The 22,997-nt window shown below is 40.7% G+C and overlaps 1 protein-coding gene across 5 annotated transcripts in view; it reads left to right on the top strand.

Annotated features, from left to right (window-relative positions):
• fgf13a (fibroblast growth factor 13a) overlaps window positions 1–22,997 on the top strand; it is a 137,865-nt gene that overhangs the window by 112,042 nt on the left and 2,826 nt on the right. For all 5 annotated transcript variants that reach the window (XM_053630850.1, XM_053630853.1, XM_053630852.1 and 2 more), the window contains 2 exons: window positions 7,758–7,861; window positions 18,835–19,033. In XM_053630850.1, the coding sequence (XP_053486825.1) occupies window positions 7,758–7,861; window positions 18,835–19,033 (303 nt within the window). The remainder of the gene's footprint in view (window positions 1–7,757; window positions 7,862–18,834; window positions 19,034–22,997) is intronic.

The raw sequence follows: 22,997 nt of genomic DNA, 5'->3' as shown, positions 1-22,997 counted from the left end.
GTCCATTCTTGGTTTAATTTTGGAGACCGCCACTCGGAGATCATCCTCTATGTTCAATCGCAATATGTATTTATTTTTAAGGTACGTGAGTGCCGAGAAAGTCTTTTCGCACAAGTAGGTAGTGCCAAACGGCATCAGTACATCCATAGCGGCCTTGGATAACTGTGGGTATTCCCTCTTAATTGAAATCCCAAACTCAGCCAGCGTCTTGGAATTAAACCCTGTCTTTAATGTTCGGTCGCTTGACAGTTCAACCAGTGCATCCTCCAAGTCGGATGTCAGATGATTTGCCCTCGTTACAGTGAATGGTGATTTTATCCAGTCATATTGTTCTTGAGCTGTTTCATAAATTGACCTGCTGCAACTGATGCTGATGCTAATATGTCATTAATCTGTCTAATTACCTCCGGGGTCATGAGGAGACAAGGAAAATTTTATTTGCATGGTTTTATTTTTTAATTTAATTACTATTGTATCTTTTGTTAGAATTATGGCTAAAATATACTATTTCTAATCGTTTTAAAATATTATTTGATTTCTGGAAATCATGTTGTCTTGTGACCCCTACTTTGGGAACCACTACTCTAAACTAAAGGACTAAAGAGGAGAGGGACAATCCGGATTTTAATCAGCACTCAGTTCAAAAGCCTACATCTGTGATGGTATGGGGGTGCATTAGTGCCTATGGAATGGGTAGCTTGCACATCTGGAAAGGCACCATCAATTCTGAAAAGTATATACAGCTTTTAGAGCAAGATATTCTTCTATCCAGATTCCATGCCAGCTTTATTTCTGAGAGACTCTGCCTCTCTAAGATACTCTTTTTATACCCAATCATGTTACTGACCTGTTGGCCATTAACCTAATTAGTTGAAAAAATGTTCCTCCAGCTGTTTCTTTTTAGTAACACTTACTTTTGTTTACTTGCTACCTTTTGTTGCCCCCGTCCCAACTTTTTTGAGACGTGTTGCGGCCATCAAATTCAAAATGACCTTATTTTTTTCTTAAAATGGTACATTTCCTCAGTTTAAACATTTTGTCTGTTTTCTATGTTCTATTGTGAATAACATATGGGTTTATGACATTTGCAAATCATTGCATTCTGTTTTTATTTACATTTATTTACATTGCACACAGCATCCCAACTTTTTTGGAATTGGGCTTGTATTTTAAGAAAGCATTTCAAATTCATTTTCAGCTAAAATGAGTGATTTTCAATTAAATAATCCTAAATTAGTTTGTACAATGCATTGTATTTATGAATAAGCAATCCTATATTTGAACAATTACATCTTGTTCATGGTCTCCAGCAATCTATTTCATCAGAATAGGTAAAACCAGGGTTATATGAGTTGAACCAGTGAATGTTGAATGAACATAAAGAGTGAAAAGAAATCTTCCTGAAAGTCAGCTGTTTCCATCCTTAGCTCTGATTAGATTTGTGTTTGGAGTAGAGCAAACACTCATCTTGGTCACTAAATGCCATGTTTGTCTGCTTTATTGCATTATGTTTCTTTCTACTGAGAACTTAATTCGATTTCCAATCAATGTGTCTGGACTAGAGGCCTTTCCTTCTGTTAATCTGAAATCCAATTAGTGTTAACTTGTCTTTTTCACCTTTTCTGATGTCAGTTTTTTCGCTCTCATATGTTAAAAGGTCTGTCCCTAATTAACGTTTACTAACAAAGTGACATAAATAAACAAACAAAGAAACAAATAAATAAATAATACCATCGTCTTTGAAAGTATTGGAACAGCAAGGCCAATTCTATTGTTTTCGCTGTACATTGCAGACATTTTGGTTTGAGATCCCAAGGTGAATATGAGAAGATGGGTCAGAATTTAAGCTTTCATTTCCTGATATTTACATCTAGAAGTATTAAACAACTTAAAACATGGCACCTTTGGTGGCTAACCACCCAATTTTTTATACGAGCAAAAAGTATAAAACACTTATTATTTGGTTGCATATATCTTGCTGGCAATAACTGCATGAAGCCAGTGACACCTATCGTTCATAGTTTACATTATTTTTGATCACCCGGAAAAATGGGTAGGTTCAAACAAAAGGTGCCATGTTCTAAGTTGTTTAACACATCTAGATGTAACTATGAGGAAATGAAAGTTGAAATTCTGGTCTATTGTCTCATTCATCTTTTGATCTTCAGAAATGTCTTCAATGTATAGCAAAAACAATAGAATTGGCCTTGCTGCTCCAATACTTTGTGAGGGAACTGTAAATAAATAAATAAAATAAAAATTAACAACACGCACAACAGAAGATAAAACGTGATTAAAATATGCACTATACAAAATACAGTGTGTTTGAAGTTAATTTATTGTCTAAATGTACAGTATATTTGTAAAAGGGGACGTCAGAGGTTCTTTGGTTACTTTGGTAGTCAAATTGGAACCCTGTCTGATTCAATATTTAAGTGTTCCCTCAGAGGAACCCTCCAACTTGTATTTTTCACCATTTGTAATGTTGGTTTCTACATCTATCTTATCTCTGTTGTTAGAGGTCATACACACTGATCAGCCATAACATTCAAACCACCTGCTAAATAATTGTGTTGGTCCCCCTTTTCTGCCAAAACAGCTCTGACTGTTTGAGGCATGGACTCCACAAGACCTCTGAAGGTGTGCTGTGGCATCTGGCACCAATATATTAGCAGCAGATCCTTTAAGTCCTGTAAGTTGCGAGGTGGGGTCACCATGGATCGGACTTTTTTTTCCAGAACATCCCACAGATGCTGGATCGGATTGCAATTTGTGGAATTTGGACGTCAAATCAACACCTTGAACTCTTTGTCATGCTGCTCAAATTATTTCTGAACAATTTTTGCAGTGTGGCAAGGCGCATTATCTTTCTAATAGAGGCCACTGCTATTAGGGAATACCGTTGCCATGAAGGGGTGTACTTCATCTGCAACAATGTTTAGCTACAGTAGGTGGCATGTGTCAAAGTAAAATCCACATGAATGCCAGGATGCAAGGTTTCCCAGCAGAACATTGCCCAGAGCATCACACTGCCTCTGCTGGCTTGCCCTGTTCTCATAGTGCATACTGGTGCCATCTTTTGAAAAGGTGATTCATCAGACCAGGCCATACACTTGTATTGCTCCATGGTCCATTTCTGATGCTGACGTGCCCATTGTAGGCGCTTTCAGCAGTGGACAGGGGTCAACATGGGCATTCTGACTGGTCTGTGGCTATGCAGTCCCATACGCAACAAGCCGTGATACACTGTGTGTTCCAACGCCTTTCTCTAATTGATTCATTTATCTACCATAGTCAGCATTAACTTTTTCAGTATTTTGTGCTACAGTAGCTTTTCTGTGGGATCGGATCAGATGGGCTAGTCTTTGCTCCCCACACACATCATTGAGCCTTGTGCACCCATTACCCTGTTGTCGGTTCACCAGTTGACCTTCCTTGGACCAGTTTTGATAGATATTAACTATTTTGGAGATGCTCTGATACAGTCATCTAGTCATCACAATTTGGTCCTTTTCAAAGTCGCTCAAATCCTTACGCTTGCCCATTTTTCCTGCTCCAACTGTTGACTTGCTGCCTAATATATCTCACCCCTTGACAGGTGCCATTGTAACGAGATAATCAATGTTATTCATGTCACCTGTCAGTGGTTTTAATGTTATGACTGATTGGTGTATCTGAAAAAGACGGGGATAGTGCCAAAAGTTAAGGGTTCTAGACTTAACATTATTTGTAATCATGTGTGGTGGGGCTATTATAGATTTTGAAATCAGTCCAGTTCTGATTTATTCAAATATAGTGTTGGAGATATAGGACTAGTGTGTCATATCCCTTAGCTGTTTCTTTGTAGATGCTTTTCTGAGGTACAGGAGGAAGCATGTGGCGGTTTTCTTTTCTACTTGCTCTTTGGAGATCCTGCTGAATTTGTGCTCAGGTGCTCTATTAGCTGCAGGTAATTGACTCTCTCTTCTAAATCCCCCACAAGCAAAGCCATAGCAATCCCTCCAGAAAGAGATACACCTGCGTCTCTGTGGTGTGTATGTGTGTGAGGTTTATTGCATGTTGTATTTTGTATTTTTGTATTAAAATAAAAACCTTGACTTGTACTGGTTTTGTTGCTGTGCTAACTTATAGTACTAACCCCCTTTTACCTGGGTTTCCAGCTTGATAATATTCTTAGACTCTGATTTGTTTGTACTTGCATGTGTTTGATGGATACTATAAAGCACTTCTGTAAGTTGCCCTGGATAAGATTGCCTGCCAAATGCTGTAAATGTATAAGTAATTCAGAATGAGAGCAGTCAGTGCTAGCTAGAAACTGCTGCTATGAAACAACCACACCCTATATAGCTCATTCATTTTTGAGAATGTCTCCCCCTTCCCCAGTCCAGGGAGATTCGCCTCTCTAAAGGGCAGGCCAGACAGATGAGTGATCTCTGCAGGTGGAGCTCAGCACAGCTGAGACAGGCTCTTGATGTGGGATTAGTGAAGCAGGTTGAGGCTGAAAAGGGGGAAGAGCTCCACCCAATTGCCCTAACAGTAGCCTGGGTAGAGCTGCTGCATGCAGCCACAGTGTGTAAGAGCAGCACTGCTGAAGTCATCGCTCCGCATCAAATATTAACCAGTTCTGTTCATCTCTCTGATGAAAGCTATGGGGAAATAAATGCCGGGTGCAACCCAACATGAACTGCTGCTACAGAGAGGAGACATAAGAGATGAACCGATGGGTGTGGTCCTGAAAAAGACTATTTATTTGTAATTAATCTAAAATTATCCGCTTTATCCTTAACTTGATTAGTGCATTGTTGAACTTTATTTAAAAAAAAAAAAAAAAGTGAGCAGAAATGAGATGAAATTCATCATTCAAAACCAACAGTCCCATCACTGTTCTCTCCAAAGCTTCATCCTTGTCCAGAATGCCTGAATGCTAGTGTAAGAGCAGACATTTCTGAATTGACATAAATTACTGACAAGCAAATAGAAAAAATATTTTTATTGACAGCTGTCAGAATGTTAGGAGAAATTCACCAAATATTACAAAATATGTTGTGTACAGTACTACAATATACATGTACATAGTATATGTAATATAAAAGCTTGTGCCAAGAAAATATAGTTAGGGTGAAGGCCCGTTCACACCGGGACGATTTCCACAGCGGGAGAACGGTCCGTTTAATACCCCAATGAGAGTGTTCACACCCAGGCGTAAAACACGTAGCGTCAAAGCGTCAAATTTTTTTAAAGGTTTTTTTTTTGGTGTGCCGCTTCAAAAACTTCCACCGACCAATGAGATTCGCGCTTTCACGCTTTTTCAATCATGAATACATTAACTATTGTGCTGTGGTGGTTTTTGAGAGTTCAAGGAGAAACAATTAATGGCACATGAGACCAGAGCAAAGATGTTATTTCTGTTATATAAAGCTCATAGGTTAGAATGTTATATAATCCATATTAGGCACACATGGTAATGTGTTCTTATTTCTCAGAAGCTGATGTCAGTCGTTGAATGTTCTCTGCATGCCAGCACAGCCTTGGGTAGCTGGCTGCTCTACTTTCCCCCCTGGCACATGGAGACGGTGTGAAAGGGAGAGATTGTTAGCTTTTTGGCTCATGGCAAGGGAGACAGACAAAGGTGCAAGGCAATTTGGCAGTTTCAGTGATTCCAGGCAGGCAGAGCTCCAGCAGGGCTCATGGTCACGATGGCATAGTCGTTAAAAGGTTTGCTTCACACCTCTGGGTTTGGGGGCTCAAATCCCACCTCCTCCCTGTGTGTGCCGCACTTGCATGTTCTTCCCATGCTCCAGGGGCTTCCTCCAGGTACTCCGGTTCCCTCCCCCACTCATGAGTCTGATTGGCATTTTCCAAATTTTCCAAATTGTACGGAGTGTGTGAATGTGTGTGTGATTGTGCCCTGGACACACATAGATTGGCACCCCATCCAGAGTTTCTCCTGCCTTGTACCCCGAGTTCCCTGGGATAGGCTCCCGACTCCCAGTGAGCCTGTGTAGGATTATCAGTATGGAAAATGGATGGATGGAAATGTACTGTAAATGTATCCTGCACTGTAACTGAAACCAGCATAACATTTGGCTCCCATTTTCTATGGAGCAGCTGTTTTCTGCTTGGTGTTACGTTAGGCCTATTTCTAATCCTGATTGCCTTGGCTTTGTTCATCTCTTCTGCTGATGTCTTGTCAGACTGCATCAATTTGGTTTAATTAGCTGCTTCATCACTGTGGCTTGTTGGTGGGACAGTGCTATTACGTACTGAAGTACTAAGGATTAGCCTTACCTACAAGTTGGCTCTGAATAATATTGTTTTAAAGGGGCAGTTAAAAAGGTACACTGTCATGGCAAATAATAATACATTTTAGTTGTTTTTATTTTTATATTAATATTTTGATATTGAAGTCTCACTCAAGCAGGGGGACCCTCTTAAGTGGACAATATTTTCCATGGACCCCTTCAGTAGAAATTTAAGAACATAATTCAGTTATTCACATATTAGGCTCAATTTAAATTGAAACATGTACAATAACTCTAAAAACTAAATAATAAATATAATACATTTTTATAGTCGAAAGTGTTTACTCAAGTTGCCTTTAACAGTTCACAAGACACAATAATAACTGAATGTACACAAAGGAACCAGTTCAAAAGTTTGCATACCCTTGATTCTTAATACTGTGTGTTGTTTCCTGGATGATCACTGACTGTTTTGATGTTTGGTGATCCCTTTTATTTGAATGTTTTTAAATTATTAACATTTTGCAGATTCTGCAAGGGGTATGTAAATTGATGAGCACAACTATACTTGTTAGGATCTGAGTTCAGTATGTTTACAAAACACTTTGCCAAATGTAAAGTGAATTAAATTCTATTTAAATGCGATAAAGCAGTTATTTTACTAGGGTTATAAGAAATATATTTGAATAAAAAGGAAGAAAATAATTTTGGACAGATTTCGTAGGCACATCACACATAACACATCAACAATTCCAACTTCTTTAAAAAAAAAATAAATAAATAAAAAAAATTATGTTCAACTACAACATGAAGTCAAAATCAACAGAAAACTATTTTGAAAAGGACTTTTGCCATGACTCGCTATATGACACATGGCAGTGTTACAGTATAACAGATGTCATAAAAAAGTAAAAACTTGGCAAACAATCTGGTAGAGTTAGAACAGATATGTAAGGAAGTATGTGTGTAGGTTGTGTTAAGAAGGAGGATACAAAAAATGTTGGAGGGAATTATGAAGGGTGATAAAGGGTTGTAAAGTTATTAGAGAATGTTTGTTTATTATTACATCATTTTGATGCTTATTTCTAATTGTGATTATACAGTAACATCTGTGAAACCAAATATCTTTTTGCTTTTGTTGTTGACCAAAGGATATGTTAAATTTTTGCTGTCCTCTGTACATAATCAATGCAGATTAAATGAACCGGAAAGATTTGATGAACAGACCTGTACCACTGTACTGTACACAAACTCGTGGGAATATGATGCGGAGAAACATTTGGTAAAATATCTTGTTTACTGTTTATATGAGTGGGCATGTAGCCTTCCATGAGCTGAATGTCAATATGGATGTCAGCACTTGATAATTACTCAGGCTGTTTATGTGTTACAGCCTCCTGAACACTTCTGTACTGAGAGCTACATGGACACAGACTGTACTGTTGGAAGTGTGCTATTTTTAATCGTTCTTTATGTAAATTAGTTAATGCCTCTGTCTCTCTGTCTCTTGTATAGCTATGTTCAACCTCATCCCAGTGGGTCTGCGAGTAGTAGCCATCCAGGGTGTCCAGACCAAACTGTACCTGGCTATGAACAGTGAAGGCTACCTGTACACATCAGTAAGTAGCATCAGCCTCTTAAACAAGAGGCATGTATTAGTAGCGTATGGGAGGTGCACAACAGGCAAGTAATGCAGGGTGGTCTTCCTTGTGTATACAATAAAATTAAAAAACATCAGACAGCATGCACGCCAATGACATTTTAGGTGATATAGTTTAGCCTCCTGTTAACAGACACAAATGTGCACACAAAACAAACATACATACGCATACGGTATATCTGCATTGAAAACATTCATCAGTCCTGTGTGGTTACATAAATTATTCTGCAAATGTCAAATGTGGTGACACCCGTGTACATGCACACTGACTCTTATAAACACTCCTCCCTCTCTCACTTCACTTACGCATTTACATCGCTGTAAAAAAGAAAAAAAAAAGATGCATGTTCTCCTGATTACTCCTTCACTCCATATGTCTGCCAGTCAGTACTGAAGACTGTACAGCTGGGTTTGTGAATCAGAATATGGATGCACTGCATAACAACCTCAAATCCTTTAAGCATCAGTCATATGAATGCATTATATCTTGGTGGTATTTATGTAGATGACACACAGCACTTTTCTAGTTGTGGAGGTGAGTGTTTATTAACTCATGTCTGCCCATGTTTTTTGTTTGATTCCTCTGAAGCCTGGTTTATGGTTGGCTTCTGAGAACCACCACTTCTGAGAAACAAGAGGGAGGGAGTAGTAAACAGAGACATGAATATCTTAAGCACACTTTGAACAGCGCAAAAGTTGGCTCTCTGGCACTTGCACTAGTTGCTATGGTGATGCAAACATGCACCACATTTTCATGAAGACCTACACAGACTCTCGATTTCTCCTATGACTGAAAATGATTGCCATGCATCTCTATGTTTGCTGACTGTCAATAAAAAGATGAAGGACTTTTTAAATAACAAAGACCACCAGGAATAAGTTTGTGACCGTTGCATGCCTGATTAAAACATTCTCAGGCATAAATAGTACAATCATCTGCCTGCATACTGCAAAGAACTTCCTCCGTCCATGCATCTGTGGTGGGCGTACCTTGAGAAAATGACAGCAAGCCATGATTCTAACAGGACTGAAGCACAGAAAGAGTTTCTAAGAAAAGATCTCGAAGTGGCTGCTGTTTACTGCAGTGGCTTATTCCTTACCACATACACACATTATTATTTCCCTCTTCTCCTACATTTAATAAATACCCTCCATATGATAAATCATCAGAGTGATGAGGTGGATGAGATTGAAACGCAGTGGAGTATAACCAGCTTGCGTTTTTACCGTATAAGGAAACAGGAGTGAAGACTCCTTACACTGATCTAATTATAGCACTAGTGCATCTCTTACAAACTCAATAACACACTTTAATGGAGCTGCAGATGCTTCATGATGCTTTGATGCTATTTCTGCTATATGCTATGCAGTGTATTGTGACTTGTCTCTGAATTTTGTGAAAAGGCATGTGACCAGATTGCAATAAATGATAACAAAGCATCTATACAAAGCATCTATAAAGATCAGTACTACACAAATGGGCTAACAGAAATTGAATAAAATACACATACACACACACAATACTTAACACCACCAGTCCTTGTTCTTTTTAATGATGTGAGCCGCAGTGTGGGTGAATAAATTGTATGTGCAGACATGCTCATTAAATTGAATATAGACACTCTAATCTCCTTATCTGCAACATTATGCTACACCAGGACAACCCTGTGTTAGGTACAGACAGGCTGTATTTACCTGACAGCTGTGTAGCAAGCAACTGAATTGGACAATTATATAGGTATTTATGATTTATATTATTATTTAAACAATACAATGAGAGGTGAAGATACACACAAGGATTAGAAAGTTTGTCCAGTTTCTGTTCATCATCCTCAGGGAATATATAGAACAAGCTCACCCTTATTTGCATTTAAAGTACTGTTCAGCATCTACTGTGTCCTGTTCCTTCATTGTAATTTTGCAAGTAGTTATCTGATAGCGCCAATGAGTAAGAACTATAATACATTGTTGTTGAATGTCGATTGAAAATGAATTATTGTGGATTGTGGAGTTTTGTTTAACCCTCTGATGTAGGTCTGAGATGATCAGGTGCTCAATGGATGGAGAGCTTTCAAATGGTTTGAGAGGTAGAAAATGGTCTGTAGTGTGTGTGTTTTCTGTGAGTCTGCTCTGCCTTCTTATTTCTTATTCTGCTACAATGAAGCCTCACACTAGCATGGCCAATGGAGTGATTTCTGGGTTGCTCACACCTACTTTGTGAGTGTGTGTGAGTGTGTGTGTGTGTGTGTGTGTGTGGAGCTCAGATTAAACTCCAGAAATATTTTTTACCCTTCAATAGCCAACATTTTGCCAAAAAACAACCAGTGTTAAGCAATGGCCATTTAGCAATGAATCTCTAGATTTAAAAACTGAAATCTAAACTGAAGAGGATAGTCCACAAACATATTATGAAAGGAGCTTAAAAATGTAGTCCACAAGCGTACCAGCATTTTAGACCGTACAAAATACAGTACGTTTACATGGACACCTATAATCCGATATTAACCCGATTAAGAAATTATCATGTAAACAGTGATTATTTATTACCTTAATCCAACTAAAGTCATACTATAAGTAAACACTAATTGAATTAAAACATGTGGAGTATTCCTGTTTTAGTCGCATTATCGAAGTGCATTATAGACATGTACACACCTTAATCACACTATTAACATCGTGTGGGAGTTTTCACAACATTTTGCGACAGGACACATACACACACACACACACAGCAGTGCTGAACCGTTTAACGACAAAAAAGAGAGCACAGCTGCGTCCGAAACCGCGTACTTACCTACTGTATAGAAGGTGAAATACATGTTTTTCGGCTACTATATAGTAGGTAAGTACGCGATATCAGACTCAATCCACGGCTTTAAGCAGTCGTCTATTTGCACATGTAGCATGACAAATAATTAACTGCACTTGAAGCTTTTGTAAAATTTAAAAGGAAACACTCAAAACTGTATACGGTACCATAACGAAGACGAACTGTATATTGATACGTGAAATTCTGGAGGGAACGTCGACAGCGTGGCGTGGGGACATATTGATGTGTGCTGTTAATCGATCTATGTTCTATAACATGTAAAACAGGAACATGAAAGGAATATTCTAAACGCGACTCATGTAAACACTTTAATCACAATATTGTCTTATTCAGAATAAGGTCAATAATTAAATTACTGCTGTCCATGTAAACATAGTCATTGAGAGTATAGTTTTGAAAACAGTTGTTTTTTGTTTTGTTTTTTTTTTTTTGCAAAAAAAGAAGATGCTCAAAAAATACTCTGCTGAGGGCTTCTTGAGTGGTGCAACAGAAAAGCATTCACCCTATCTTCTGGAGATTATGAGTTTGAATTCCGATGATGAGAGCAAACTTGGCTGTGATCTCTAGGTGTGAGGTACGGCATACTCTCTTCCCTGTCAATCACAGCAGTACTAGCCAATTGTGGGTGTCTGTGAGCACATATATGTGGAAGACAACAGATAGCGATTTCCTCTGAGGGTGTTAAGCTGCCATGTGATGCAGCATGAGCAGCAGTTCAAAAAGATGTGTATGGCTGGCTTCACGTGTCTTGAAGAAAGCACGTTAGCCTTCACCCTTTCCGGTTGGTGCTGTTGAATGATAGGCGAGAGCAGTCCAGTGGGTGGGAATTAGTCAAGACCATCTAAAAAAAAAAAAAAAACACTGTTTTGAAATAAACTATCATAGCCTCAAATGTACTGAATAAAATTCAGTTTCATTAAGTGTGCCAATAGTCTGAGCTGAAGCCCACCAGCAAACACTTTAAATCCTCCCATCTAAGTGTGCAGTATGTCTGTATACTTTTCTCTGTATACAGCCTCTGTGCACAAATGTGTTTGCATGTGTGAAAAGGAGAGGAAAAGCCTGAAAAAATCAAGAGACAGATTGAAAGAGAAACAGATAGAGTACATGTGTGGGTGAGTCAGAATGTACCCAATGCAAATGTGTTCAACTATCAGTGTGACAACAAGTGGGAGAGAGATAATCAATTAAAAATGATTCTGATCCCCTTTTAGCTTTCTTTTGCTCTTTCTTTACAGTTACTGCCCTCCCCTATAGAGCTAGACATGCTCTCTATGCAGCACCCTTCTCTCTGTGCGTTTGTGTTTTGTGTACGTGGATGTGCAGCTCTACACCCACCAGCATATCTTTCTGTGAAAGTGAGACCAATTAGCACAGCTCAATATCATCGCCTTAGGCAGATATAGGACTAGAAAAAACATGTACAAGCTAAGGGAACTACAGGTTTGTGTTTGCTATATTAATGTGTTTGCTCCTCTGACAGGTATAAGTAAGTGGTTTGATTTATTTAATGAAATTAAATATAATTGCCCAGCATTTTACAAAGAAATTCAATTCAGGGGTGGGGACATTTATCTTTGATGCATTATATATGATACACATATATGATGGTTTCTGGACAATATGTATTCAGATATGGATAATTTATATAGCGATTAAGGTAGATTTTGTTTGTACCATAAAAAGAGATATAGGAAGCTGTTTGTAGACTATTGGCAGCACTCCTGGTTTATAATACACTGCACTGTGATATCTCTGAGATCATCAGATCTGGCTATATTGTTGAAAGCACTGAGCCCTAAAGCTTTAAAATACTGGCCATTGCTGGGGCTGAATTTCAAAGTCACTGGATTGTTTTTCATGTTTTCTGTGTGCGTGTGTGTTTGTGTGCATTCGTGTGTGTGTCTGCCTGCCTGTCTGTCCAGACAATGTGGGTCCAAAGACAGGGTTATGTGGAAGGAAGAATTAGTATGAGTGGTAAATGATCAAAATGGAGATGCCTTTCAGCAGTGCCAGAGGGAACCAAGAGGTACAGCTCTTGAATGGAATAGATTCTGTCAGCTTTCACTATTCAATTGGATGGAAACTGGAGAACAGGAGTGTTGGAGAGAAAGAGGGGGAGGGTAGAAGAAAGAAATGAGATAGAGCAAGTGAAAAATGGGGAATGGTGATGTAGGTGGAATGGTGGAAGTGGTGAACAGAACACAGAGAAATTGAATGCGGATGTGGTATTGAAAAAGATATTGAGGAACAAGAAGGGAGTTCTGCTGGGGAAAAATGGCTAAGGTTGAGATACTAAAGGTATTAAGCACCATTTGTGAAAATTAAGGGATGGAGACATTACGGAAATTGAGACATTTGAAAATGCATTGTTCCTATCTTAAGACCACCCTTACAGCACACCGCACTTCTCCATGCAGGCATATAACCTCTTTCTCAAATACACAAACCCTCATTTTTTCTCAGCCATGACGTTAGGGAAGCCCTGTAACCAGACAGAATGAATGAGGGGAGGGGCAATGCAGGATTTCCCTGGTTGCAAAGCTCTAAGCAGCGTGACTGCAGCTGCTGATACAATTATGCATGCAGATAGAATCAGCACCAACACAATAACAAAGCAGAGCCGACTCTACTTTCTCCAAATTCTAGTATTGTACGTGTAATTCTTAGTCACTCATAAATGCAGTGAGTAGAATTGTGACTGTACTCTAGTATGTTTAAAGTGTAATATTAAAGGGTGATTTTTGTCTAAAGGAATATTTAGACTGTCATAGTTTGGTATTTTCTGAAACAGTATTACTGAATTATATGGACTTCACATTAGTACTGAAGATCAGAAAAAAACAACTGTTATTGGTGAACCTCTGCATTTGGCCTGTGATATTCACATGTGTCCCTCTTAATCTGCACACCATTTTCATGCAGCAGATTACCTCTAAAGGACAGCTACTGCTAATGTCATCCTCTCCCTATCAGTGTCCCTTCATACTGTCCAAGGCAATCCTGTGGATTTTCCAGCACAGTGTAGATCTGACAAGCCTGTCTCTGGCAAGGCAAAATGTCCACAGCTGTGTTCCTGTCAGGGAATGTGGGTGCTCGGCTCGTATGTGTGAATAATTTGAAACAGCCTGTACTCTCGACACCTGGTATTGAAACACTTGTCAATACAATGCCAGTGACATGACAGAAATAGGGGCTCCCAGAGATGAGCATCTTAAGGAGATGCAATGAAGGATCGCTTTCAATCAAGGATGTTTAGAGATAATTTAATGTCTGTGAGTCTGTGAACATGAGGCTGTTTCACGTAGGCGGTGACATAGCTGCCAAAAGTTGCACATAACTTGACATGTCCTCTAGGGGGCATAAAATATATATATATATTTTTAATGTAACAAAAAACTTGCAAGTATGCTTGCTTCCTCTTTGGCATCAGTGGTCTATAACATAGACACTAGACAAGCACAAATAAATTACTTTCTGAAACAGATACAGAAACTTGCTTCTGTAGAAATCTACTGTAAACCAGCCTCAAGGTACAGAGCATTATGGGTGCATGAACACTACAGTAAAAGAGCACTTTGCATCTACAGTATGTGATGTATCACATAGTAAGTCAACCAACATAGCATTAGGTTTTCCAACACTGTAGTTAGAAAAATGTTAGAAAAAAAGCGTTAGAAAACAGGAAAGCTTTCAAAGCACTGCAAAGATCACAACTCTTCCCAGGCATCTATCCAAGTTATTGAATTTCTGTATAGTTTCTGGCTCTGTATGCTAACTCCAAGATCCCTGGCCTAAATGAACAAAGACCTGACTAAGTACTAATCACAATATCCTACTTCTATAGTAATAACATATGAGAAACTTGTTCTACCACAAGACTAAGACTTATGCTAGACCTCCCACTTTTTGTTGACAGCTCACACATCTGTACACGATGCAGATATATGTACAGTAGATATATAGGTAGTGCACCAACTGCCTAGGCACATAATGTATACTGTATATGAATCCCCAGCTACTGCTGTTTAATAATTTCATCATAGCTCCAACAGATTAATGCTCAGTTTTTATTCCATAGAAAATTACATCCCATCACTTCCTGAATTTACATCCCATCAATTCTCTAAATTCTAACTCTGCTGAAATGGTTCTTAAAAACTGAAAAACCAGTAAGAGGTTTTAAAGTAAAAAGAAGGAAGATGTCTGGTCGAAATACACTTGCATCCAGAGTATGAGCAGAGAAAATAATCAACCACCCACACTCCAGTAGCACTGGCATAATCACTGCTGATCTCATTCAATTTGGCTATTATATCGTTCAAGCCATCACTTCTTGGAAACAATAACAGGGCAATTAGAGACAAGACCACAAAATACATGAACAGCTTTTTCTCCAATCTCATTAATCAGTCTCAATACGTTCCATTTAGAGGGACACTCAAATTGACTGGTAGTATACAGTAGTTTACAGCCATTCATAATGCATGCATTATGATCCTTAAGCACATTCTCTACAGTAAATGCACACATTTACTCTATCTATTTATGTATTTATCTACTGTAATTATTGTTTCTTTGTATGTATTTATCTACTACATTATTGTTTGCTGATGATGTCCTTTCATAGTGCTGCTGCAAACTATTTAATCACACTAACTCTTTGTATATCTCTATCACCATCATACTACAGTTCCTTCTCACCTGTGTTACTATTTTCTTATGAAAACTGTTCACAAATGAGAAGAACTGAATTAAATTCATTGAAAAAATACCTAATTTGCCTAATATGTTAAATGGAAGAATAATTAGCGTGTACATTTTGTATCTTTCATATGAATTCAGATCCCCCCACAACATATACATTTGTGTCAGTGCACAGTGACAAAATTGGTGGGTGGAAAACACTGATCCTGTGAGATGCAGATCCTGGAACATTTTAAGATGTGAAAATAATTGCAAGGTTGGATGGCAGTAGAATGGGCATCCAGCTAATATCTGAATACAGAATGTTGCTTTAGTTTGGTTTGTCTTTGGTAATGTTATGTAGCCGGGACTTGACTACATATCCCATCAACCATTGTGCACCACAGGAACATGTCACATGAACACTTGTACTTGTTTCACATCTTTTGGTTAATCAGCACTTGTATTTAAGTTAGGTTTTGCACCTCTTATGCTGTCTTGCCTTTGTCTCTCTTTGCTCTCATTTTGTTATATTGCTTATGCCTTTTGTATTCATAGCTTTACATTTCTGGTATTTCTAGTGTTATGTTATTTGGTTTATTTTTATTAAACATTTATTCTGCATTTGCATCTACCTCCTCTTGCATTCCCTGACAGAAAGCAAGACTGATAAAATGGATGCAGCAGAAATCTAGAAGCCAATCTAGAGAGAGAGCACCAGAGAATGGAACAGGATGGGAAGGGATCTTGGATCAGGGTTACAGAGGTATGGTTGGAGGCCACACGTAAGATCTTTCCACACCCTCCCTCCCCTACTGCAGATTTCTCTCAGCTTGCTGGTTCAACTGAGAACATCGTTCAGCCTCCCTGATAGACTGAGGATGTCATTCAGCTTCCCTGTTCAGCTGAGAGTGCGGCTTTACCTCCCTGCGCTGCCTCAGACATCGCTATGCCAGGCTCCTCTTTGTATGTCACTCTGCCTTCATGCTCAGCTTTGGACGTCACTCCACCTTCCTGCTCCGCTGAGGAAGTCATTCCTTCCCTCTGTTATGTGCCGTGTTTCACTCCCCCTCTTGCTTTGCTGAGAGTGGCGCCCCCCCCCTGGCCTCGGAAATAATATCGCTCCTTCCTTTGGCTCTGCAAAGGAAATCGCTTCCCCCTTTGGCTTCTTGGAGGATGTCGCTCCACTCTCTGGCTCCACCTTGTGATCCATTTCTCCTCAGGCTTCGTATTGGTCGTTGTCAGGTGCCTGTGCTTCACCCTGGACATCGCACCATCCCTTAGCCAGGCAGAAGAAATCGTTCCACCTCGCTGACTGAAGAACATTGGGCTTTCTTCTTGCAATGCTAAGGTTGTTTCTTTTGAGAAACTTTGTGGACATAAGCACCTGTGTATGCACATGAACTCTGTTCATGACTGTCCCAGACTCCCTATAGACTGTGTCCCATATGTCAGGAGTTGCATGTTAGGAGGGGGGCTGCGTCATGTAGCTGGGACTTGACTACATATCCCAGCAACCACTGCGCACCACAGGAGCACGTCACATGAACACTTGCACCTGTTTCACATAGATTGGTTAATAGGCATTTATATTTAAGTTAGGTTTTGCACCTCTCACGCTGTCTTGTCTCTCTCTCAACTCTCGTTTCGTTATTTTGCTTATGCCTTGTATTCATAGCTTAAATTTCTGGTATATCTAGTGTTTGTTATTTGTTTTTGTTTATTTATTAAACTTTCTTCTGCACTTGCATCCGCCTCCTCCTGCATTCACTGACAGACAAGAAGACCAACTAAAATGGATTCAGCAAAATTTTTGGCCACCCAAGAAGCTATTCTGGAGAGAGAGCACCAGAGAATAGAACAGGAAGGAAAGTTATCTTGGGTCAGGGCTACAGAGGCAAGGCTGGAGGCCATGCAAACGACCTTTCCCCACCCTCCCTCCCTCCCCTACTGCAGATTTTTCTCAGCCTACCGGTTCGAAGGAAAACGTCGCTCAGCCTCCTGCTCGACTGAGGATGTCACTCAGCTTCTCTGTTTTGGTGAGGATGTAGCTCTGCCTCACTGTTCGGCTGAGGACATTACTCTGACCTCCATGTTCAGCTGAGAGTGCCGCTTTACCTACTTGCTCCTCCTCAGACATCACTATGCCAGGCTCCACTTCGTACGTCACTCTGCCTTGTCACACCATGGAGGACATCGCTGTGCCTCCTTGCTACACTGTGGTCGGTGCTCTGCTTTCATGCTCAGCCTCGGATGTTGCTCCAACTTCCTGCTTCACTGAGGATTTTGTTCTACCTCCCTGCTCCGCTGAGGACGTTCCTTCCCTCTGTTATGCAGCATGTGTCAGTCCCTGCTCTTGCACCGCAAAGGATATCACTCCCCCCTCTTGCTTCAGAGAACAGCATTCGCCCTATTGCCTCGCAAAGAATGCCGCTCCTCCCTTTAGCTCTGTTATATAGATGGGACTTGATTACATAATCCACCAACCATTGCGCACCACAGGAGTACGTCACATGAACACTTGCACCTGTTCACATGTTTTGGTTAATCAGCACTTGTATTTAAGTTGTGTTTTGCACCTCTCGTGCTGGCTTGCTTTTGTCTCTCTGCTCGTTGTCGTGTTTATGCCTTATATTCATAGATCAAGTTTCTGGTATTTCCAGTGTTTATTTATTTTTTTTTAGTAAACTTTATTCTGCATGTGCATCCACTTGCTCCTGCATTTCCTGACAGGTAAGCTTTAGTGAGTAAAAGTAAATGAGAGGATGTGAGGTAATAAAGTGCAGAGTTTTTCTCTCTATATGATATCAACATTCTCTTTTCTTAGACTGGCTGTTGCTCAGTGCAGTAGTGATTCGGTATTAGATTAACATTGTTGGAAAGGAAGCTGTGTGCTAATGAGGAACTGTGGTTGTGCAGGTTCAACAAAGCTATGTTTGTTAAGGTAGTGCTACCTATTTTCACAATTCCATAGAGGGGATTGATTCTTTTAGGAAGACAGTTAGCAATGAAGATGTTGGTTATAAAATCCTACAAAATAAAATGCTACGAGACACTGGAGATGTTATTTTTCAGAAAGAGTGGAAAAGTAAGAGCAAGAAGTAATATGAAGGGAATCCAAAAGTGAAGGAGAGCAAAAAAGTAATGTTAACCAAAATAGCATCAATCTTTCACAAAGAGGGTGAAATCATATCAGCTAAATGTATGTGTGCCAACATGTGTGTGGATCTACATGCATATTTTATGCCTCTGAGTTGCTATACTATGCCTCTTCCTTGAACGAGAAGCCCTCTATCTCACCTGGTGAACTAAAAAATGTGATTTCAACCTCCTGTTGAAGTTAGTTGAAGGCCCTCACGCCCACTCTTCTCTCTCCTCTTCTACTCTCTCCTTTTCTACTCTCTCTTTTTCTGCAGGAACATTTCACACCTGAGTGCAAATTTAAAGAATCAGTGTTCGAGAACTACTATGTGACATATTCCTCCATGATATACAGACAGCAGCAGTCAGGCAGAGGCTGGTACCTGGGCCTGAACAAAGAAGGCGAAATCATGAAGGGCAACCATGTAAAGAAGAACAAGCCTGCCGCACATTTCCTGCCCAAACCTTTGAAAGGTCAGCTGCTCTTTTACATTACCTTGCCCAGGGTTTGCTGTCAGTTTATGTGTAATTCTTAATTATTATTAAATATTAATGGCTTACTACTTGACAAATGTTATTTGTTAGTTTTTTATGTTATAAGCATATTGGAAAACTGATGGGAACAGGAGTGTTTACTCCAACTGCAGTGTAATGCTGTAACTTCTAAGATCTTGGGTAGATCTTAGCTGGTTTGAGTGAGTACCAGATGAAACAGCAAAAGCTGTCAACAAGAACTTATGATTTAGCAGGTCAGCAGGTTAGGTCTTACTGTGACTGCCTGATCAAGCAGCAGTACCCATGCATCACTGACCTGGGGCTGTATTAGCACATATACAGTACAATCTACTCACCCAACATTGGCTAACTATAATCTAAGCTCTAGTTGAAGGGAAAACAGTTTAACCAAGAGCATTATAAATGCTTCACAATTAGGCAGCTCCGCTCTCAGCTCACTCTCTTCTCTATCTCTCTTGACTCCAAGGAGCCAGAGGGGGAGCCAGTGCACCAAAAATAGAGAGCAGCTCTCAATCACATAAAAAGCTGCTTGAAGTAATCATTAGGGCTGTAGAAAAGAAATAAATAATACTAATAAATAAAAAATACATAAAAAGCCCAGGGAAGAGGAAGTGGCTCATAGCAGGATGAATGAACACTTACTCCCCAGTAAAAATAAATCTCCCTTACACAGCAGAAAACTCCCCTTTTTTCCCCCAGAAGTGCATGATGAAATATCGTGCTTCTGGGGAAAACCATATACCAGCCATATTTATAACCCACGGAGAGGCACCTATAGCTCAACCTCTCACTAATGCAAGGGAGGCACAGAAGGTGACTGTTGTGGCCCACCTGCCCCCGTGGAAAGCCAGGGGGACTAAGTGGCCACAGTCGCAGTCTACTAGTAGACTAACAATGATCATTAATGCCTAGCAGGCAAAGAAGGAGAGGTCCTGATGGGCCACAGCAGGAGGTATCAGGGGACATTAGGTTGTCAGGGCAGTTAGCCCCCAGTATGACTGTAGGGCCCCCCAGCAAATGTCATCTTCTCAGGTCAGTGAGCTGTCACAGGGCAATGAAAGTCTGATGCTTTCCCTCCAACAGAATGTGGAAAAGTGGGAAAAAAAACTACTGCCAAATGTGTCTCCATGGGTTCTGTCCACCATAGAAAAGGGTTACCAGGTTCAGTTCCGAGCTCGACCCCCTGGTTCAGAGGTGAGCTCACCACGGTTACTAGCATTGGGTCAAACTCTAGGAGCATCTCCTTATCGCAAAACTGTAATGACAGACACCTTCCTCTCAGGCTGGGGTGTGGACTTAGATGGCCGTCCAGCTCACGGTCTCTGGAGCGGCCCTCATCTAGAGTGGCATATAAATCACCTAAAAATGCAGGCCGTATTCCTAGCACTGAAATTCTTTCTTCCTCAGTTGAGAGGTCACCATGTGTTAGTTGTGACAGACAATATAGCAGTGGTCTAGTATATCAGCCACCAGGGAGGGTTATGTTTGCGCCCCCTGTTCAGGCAGGCACAACTAATTCTTCTCTGGGTGGAGAGAAAGTTTTTGTCAATGAGTGCAAATGTACATTCCGGGCAACCAGAATGTGGGGACAGACATCCTGCTGAGATAGTGACTGAGGCTCCTGGATTGGAGGCTCCATCCACAAATAGTGGAGTCCATATGGTGGAGATTCGGCCAAGCAGAAATGGATGTGTTTGCCTCCAAGGAGACAACACACTGCCTGCGGTGGTTCACCCTTACTCCTCCCACATCGTTGGAGCTGGACGCCATGGTAGACATGTGGCCAAGGTCACGTCTGTACGCCTTTCCCGATCTCTTTGCTCCCTCAAGTTCTAGTTAGAGTTTGCCAAGACTGTCTGTGACTGCTGCTAGTAGCACCTTACTGGCTAGCTCGTATATGGTTCTTGGAAGATAATAACCCTGCTAGACGGCACTCCCTGAGAGATTTCCGTTTGAATGGATCTACTGTCTCAAGCCAGTGGGTTGATTATCACCCTCAGTTGGAACTATGGAAACTGTGGGTCTGGCCCCTGAGGGGCACTAGCTCATAGATTCTGGTCTCTCAATTGAGGATGTAGAGACGATGTTGAATGCTAGAGCACCATCCATGAGAAAATTGTATGTGCTCAGGTAGCAACTTTTTGTCTCATGGTGTGAGGAATGTTAGTTAGACCCAGTAAACTGCGCAATAGCTACAGTCCTGGAGTTCTTACAGGGGCATTTCTCAGCAGGGTTGGCTCCCTCTAGACTTAGGGTCTATGTGGCTGCTATTTTGGCCAGCCACGTCCCTACTGATAGAGCATCTGTGGGGCAACATCCTCTAACATTGAGGTTTATGCATGGTGTCAGGTAGCTGAGGCCCATCTGCAAACCATGCATATCTTCCTCGGACCTTTCTGTGGTCCTGGAAGGTCTGTCAGGTGCCCCGTTTGAGCCCTTAGAGTCAGCCTCAGATATGCTTTTGACTCTAAAGTATTGGTCACCAACCCTTTTCATTTGAGATCTACTTTCCTGCAGGTTTAATCTCCAACCAAAATCTAACACACCTGTTTTAGTGGATCAGGAACTGCCTAAGGCAATGATTAGATGGTCAGGTGGGCATAATTATAGTTGGAGCTAAAGTCTTCAGGAAGGTATATCTCCAGGAACAGAGTTGGTAACCACTGCTCTAAAGGTAGCTCTTTTGCTGGCCTGGAATCTCTCAAGTGAGTAGGAGATCTACAAGCTCTCTCTGTTGCCCCTTCCAGCCTTGACTTTGACTTTCCTTGACAGGATTAGCCAAGGGCTTCCTATATCCTAGGCCAGATTATATTCCTAAAGTGCCTACGTCTGCTGCCCAGCCGGTAGTGTTGTAGGCTTTCTGTCCTCCTCCGTTACTCACACCGGAACAAGAGAAATTGCACCTACTATGTCTAGTAAGGCCTCTCTCTACTTATGTCCACCCCTCCAGCCAGTGGCATAAGTCAGAGCAGTTGCTGGTCTGCTTTGGCAGAGACAGTAGAGGTGATGCTGTGTCAAAGCAGCACATCTCTAATTGGATAGTGGGGCCAATCTCTATTGCTTATGCAATTGCTTATATGCCATCTCCTTGAAGGCGTTATCCAAAGGGGTATTCTTTCAGGATTTGTGTGCTGTGGCGGGGTGGTCTACACCGCACACGTTCATACGATATTACAGTTTGGACATGGATTCCACCCTGGGCTTGAGTGTCATTCAGTGACCCTCAGGCTCGGACCTTTTTTAACAGGCCATACCCTCAGTATGACTGAGTGGGTATACTCATTCCCACATTGTGAAGCTCACACAATGTCGAATTCCCTTTGAAAGGGAATTTCTGGGTTACGCATGTAATCCTGTTCCCTGAGAAGGGAATGAGGTGTTGCATAGCTTTGTCATACTGAGGCATGCCTGTGAATCGTGTCTTCGCTTCAGATAATAGAGGCTGATGACGTTGTTTACAGGCACCATTTTATAATCATGTGACATGCAAAATGCCACATCACCTGACCATGGCAGGCCTATAAATAGGTGTGATTTCACACAGACTTCAAATACCGTTCATGCGTGAGGGTGTTCCCCACAGTGTGAAGCTCACGCAACATCTCGTTCCTTTCTCAGGGAACAGGGTTACATGCGTAACCCAGTCATTTCCTTATTCTGATTTTATATTCTAAATTGTAACAAAAACAATTATTTAGGATATTTTTGCAGAAACGTGCACATGAATTTTCACTATGCTGGTATTCTAGTTATACCAATTAAGGAACTGTCACAGTTCTGCAGCATGAAATTTATTATGAATTCTCTCTACAAGGAGTATGAAAGAGTCACTGAGTGTAGAGTTTGAAGATGCTCTTGGATACCTCCGTCATTTTCAAGAAATGCATTTATCTCTCTGCTGCCACTCTGCACTATGTCTGTA

This window comes from Ictalurus furcatus, chromosome 8 (genome assembly GCF_023375685.1).
Source record: "Ictalurus furcatus strain D&B chromosome 8, Billie_1.0, whole genome shotgun sequence".
In the NCBI taxonomy this organism is placed as follows: domain Eukaryota; kingdom Metazoa; phylum Chordata; class Actinopteri; order Siluriformes; family Ictaluridae; genus Ictalurus; species Ictalurus furcatus.
The sequence above is the reverse complement of the archived record's forward strand: the minus strand, read 5'-3'. Positions and strand labels throughout refer to the sequence as shown.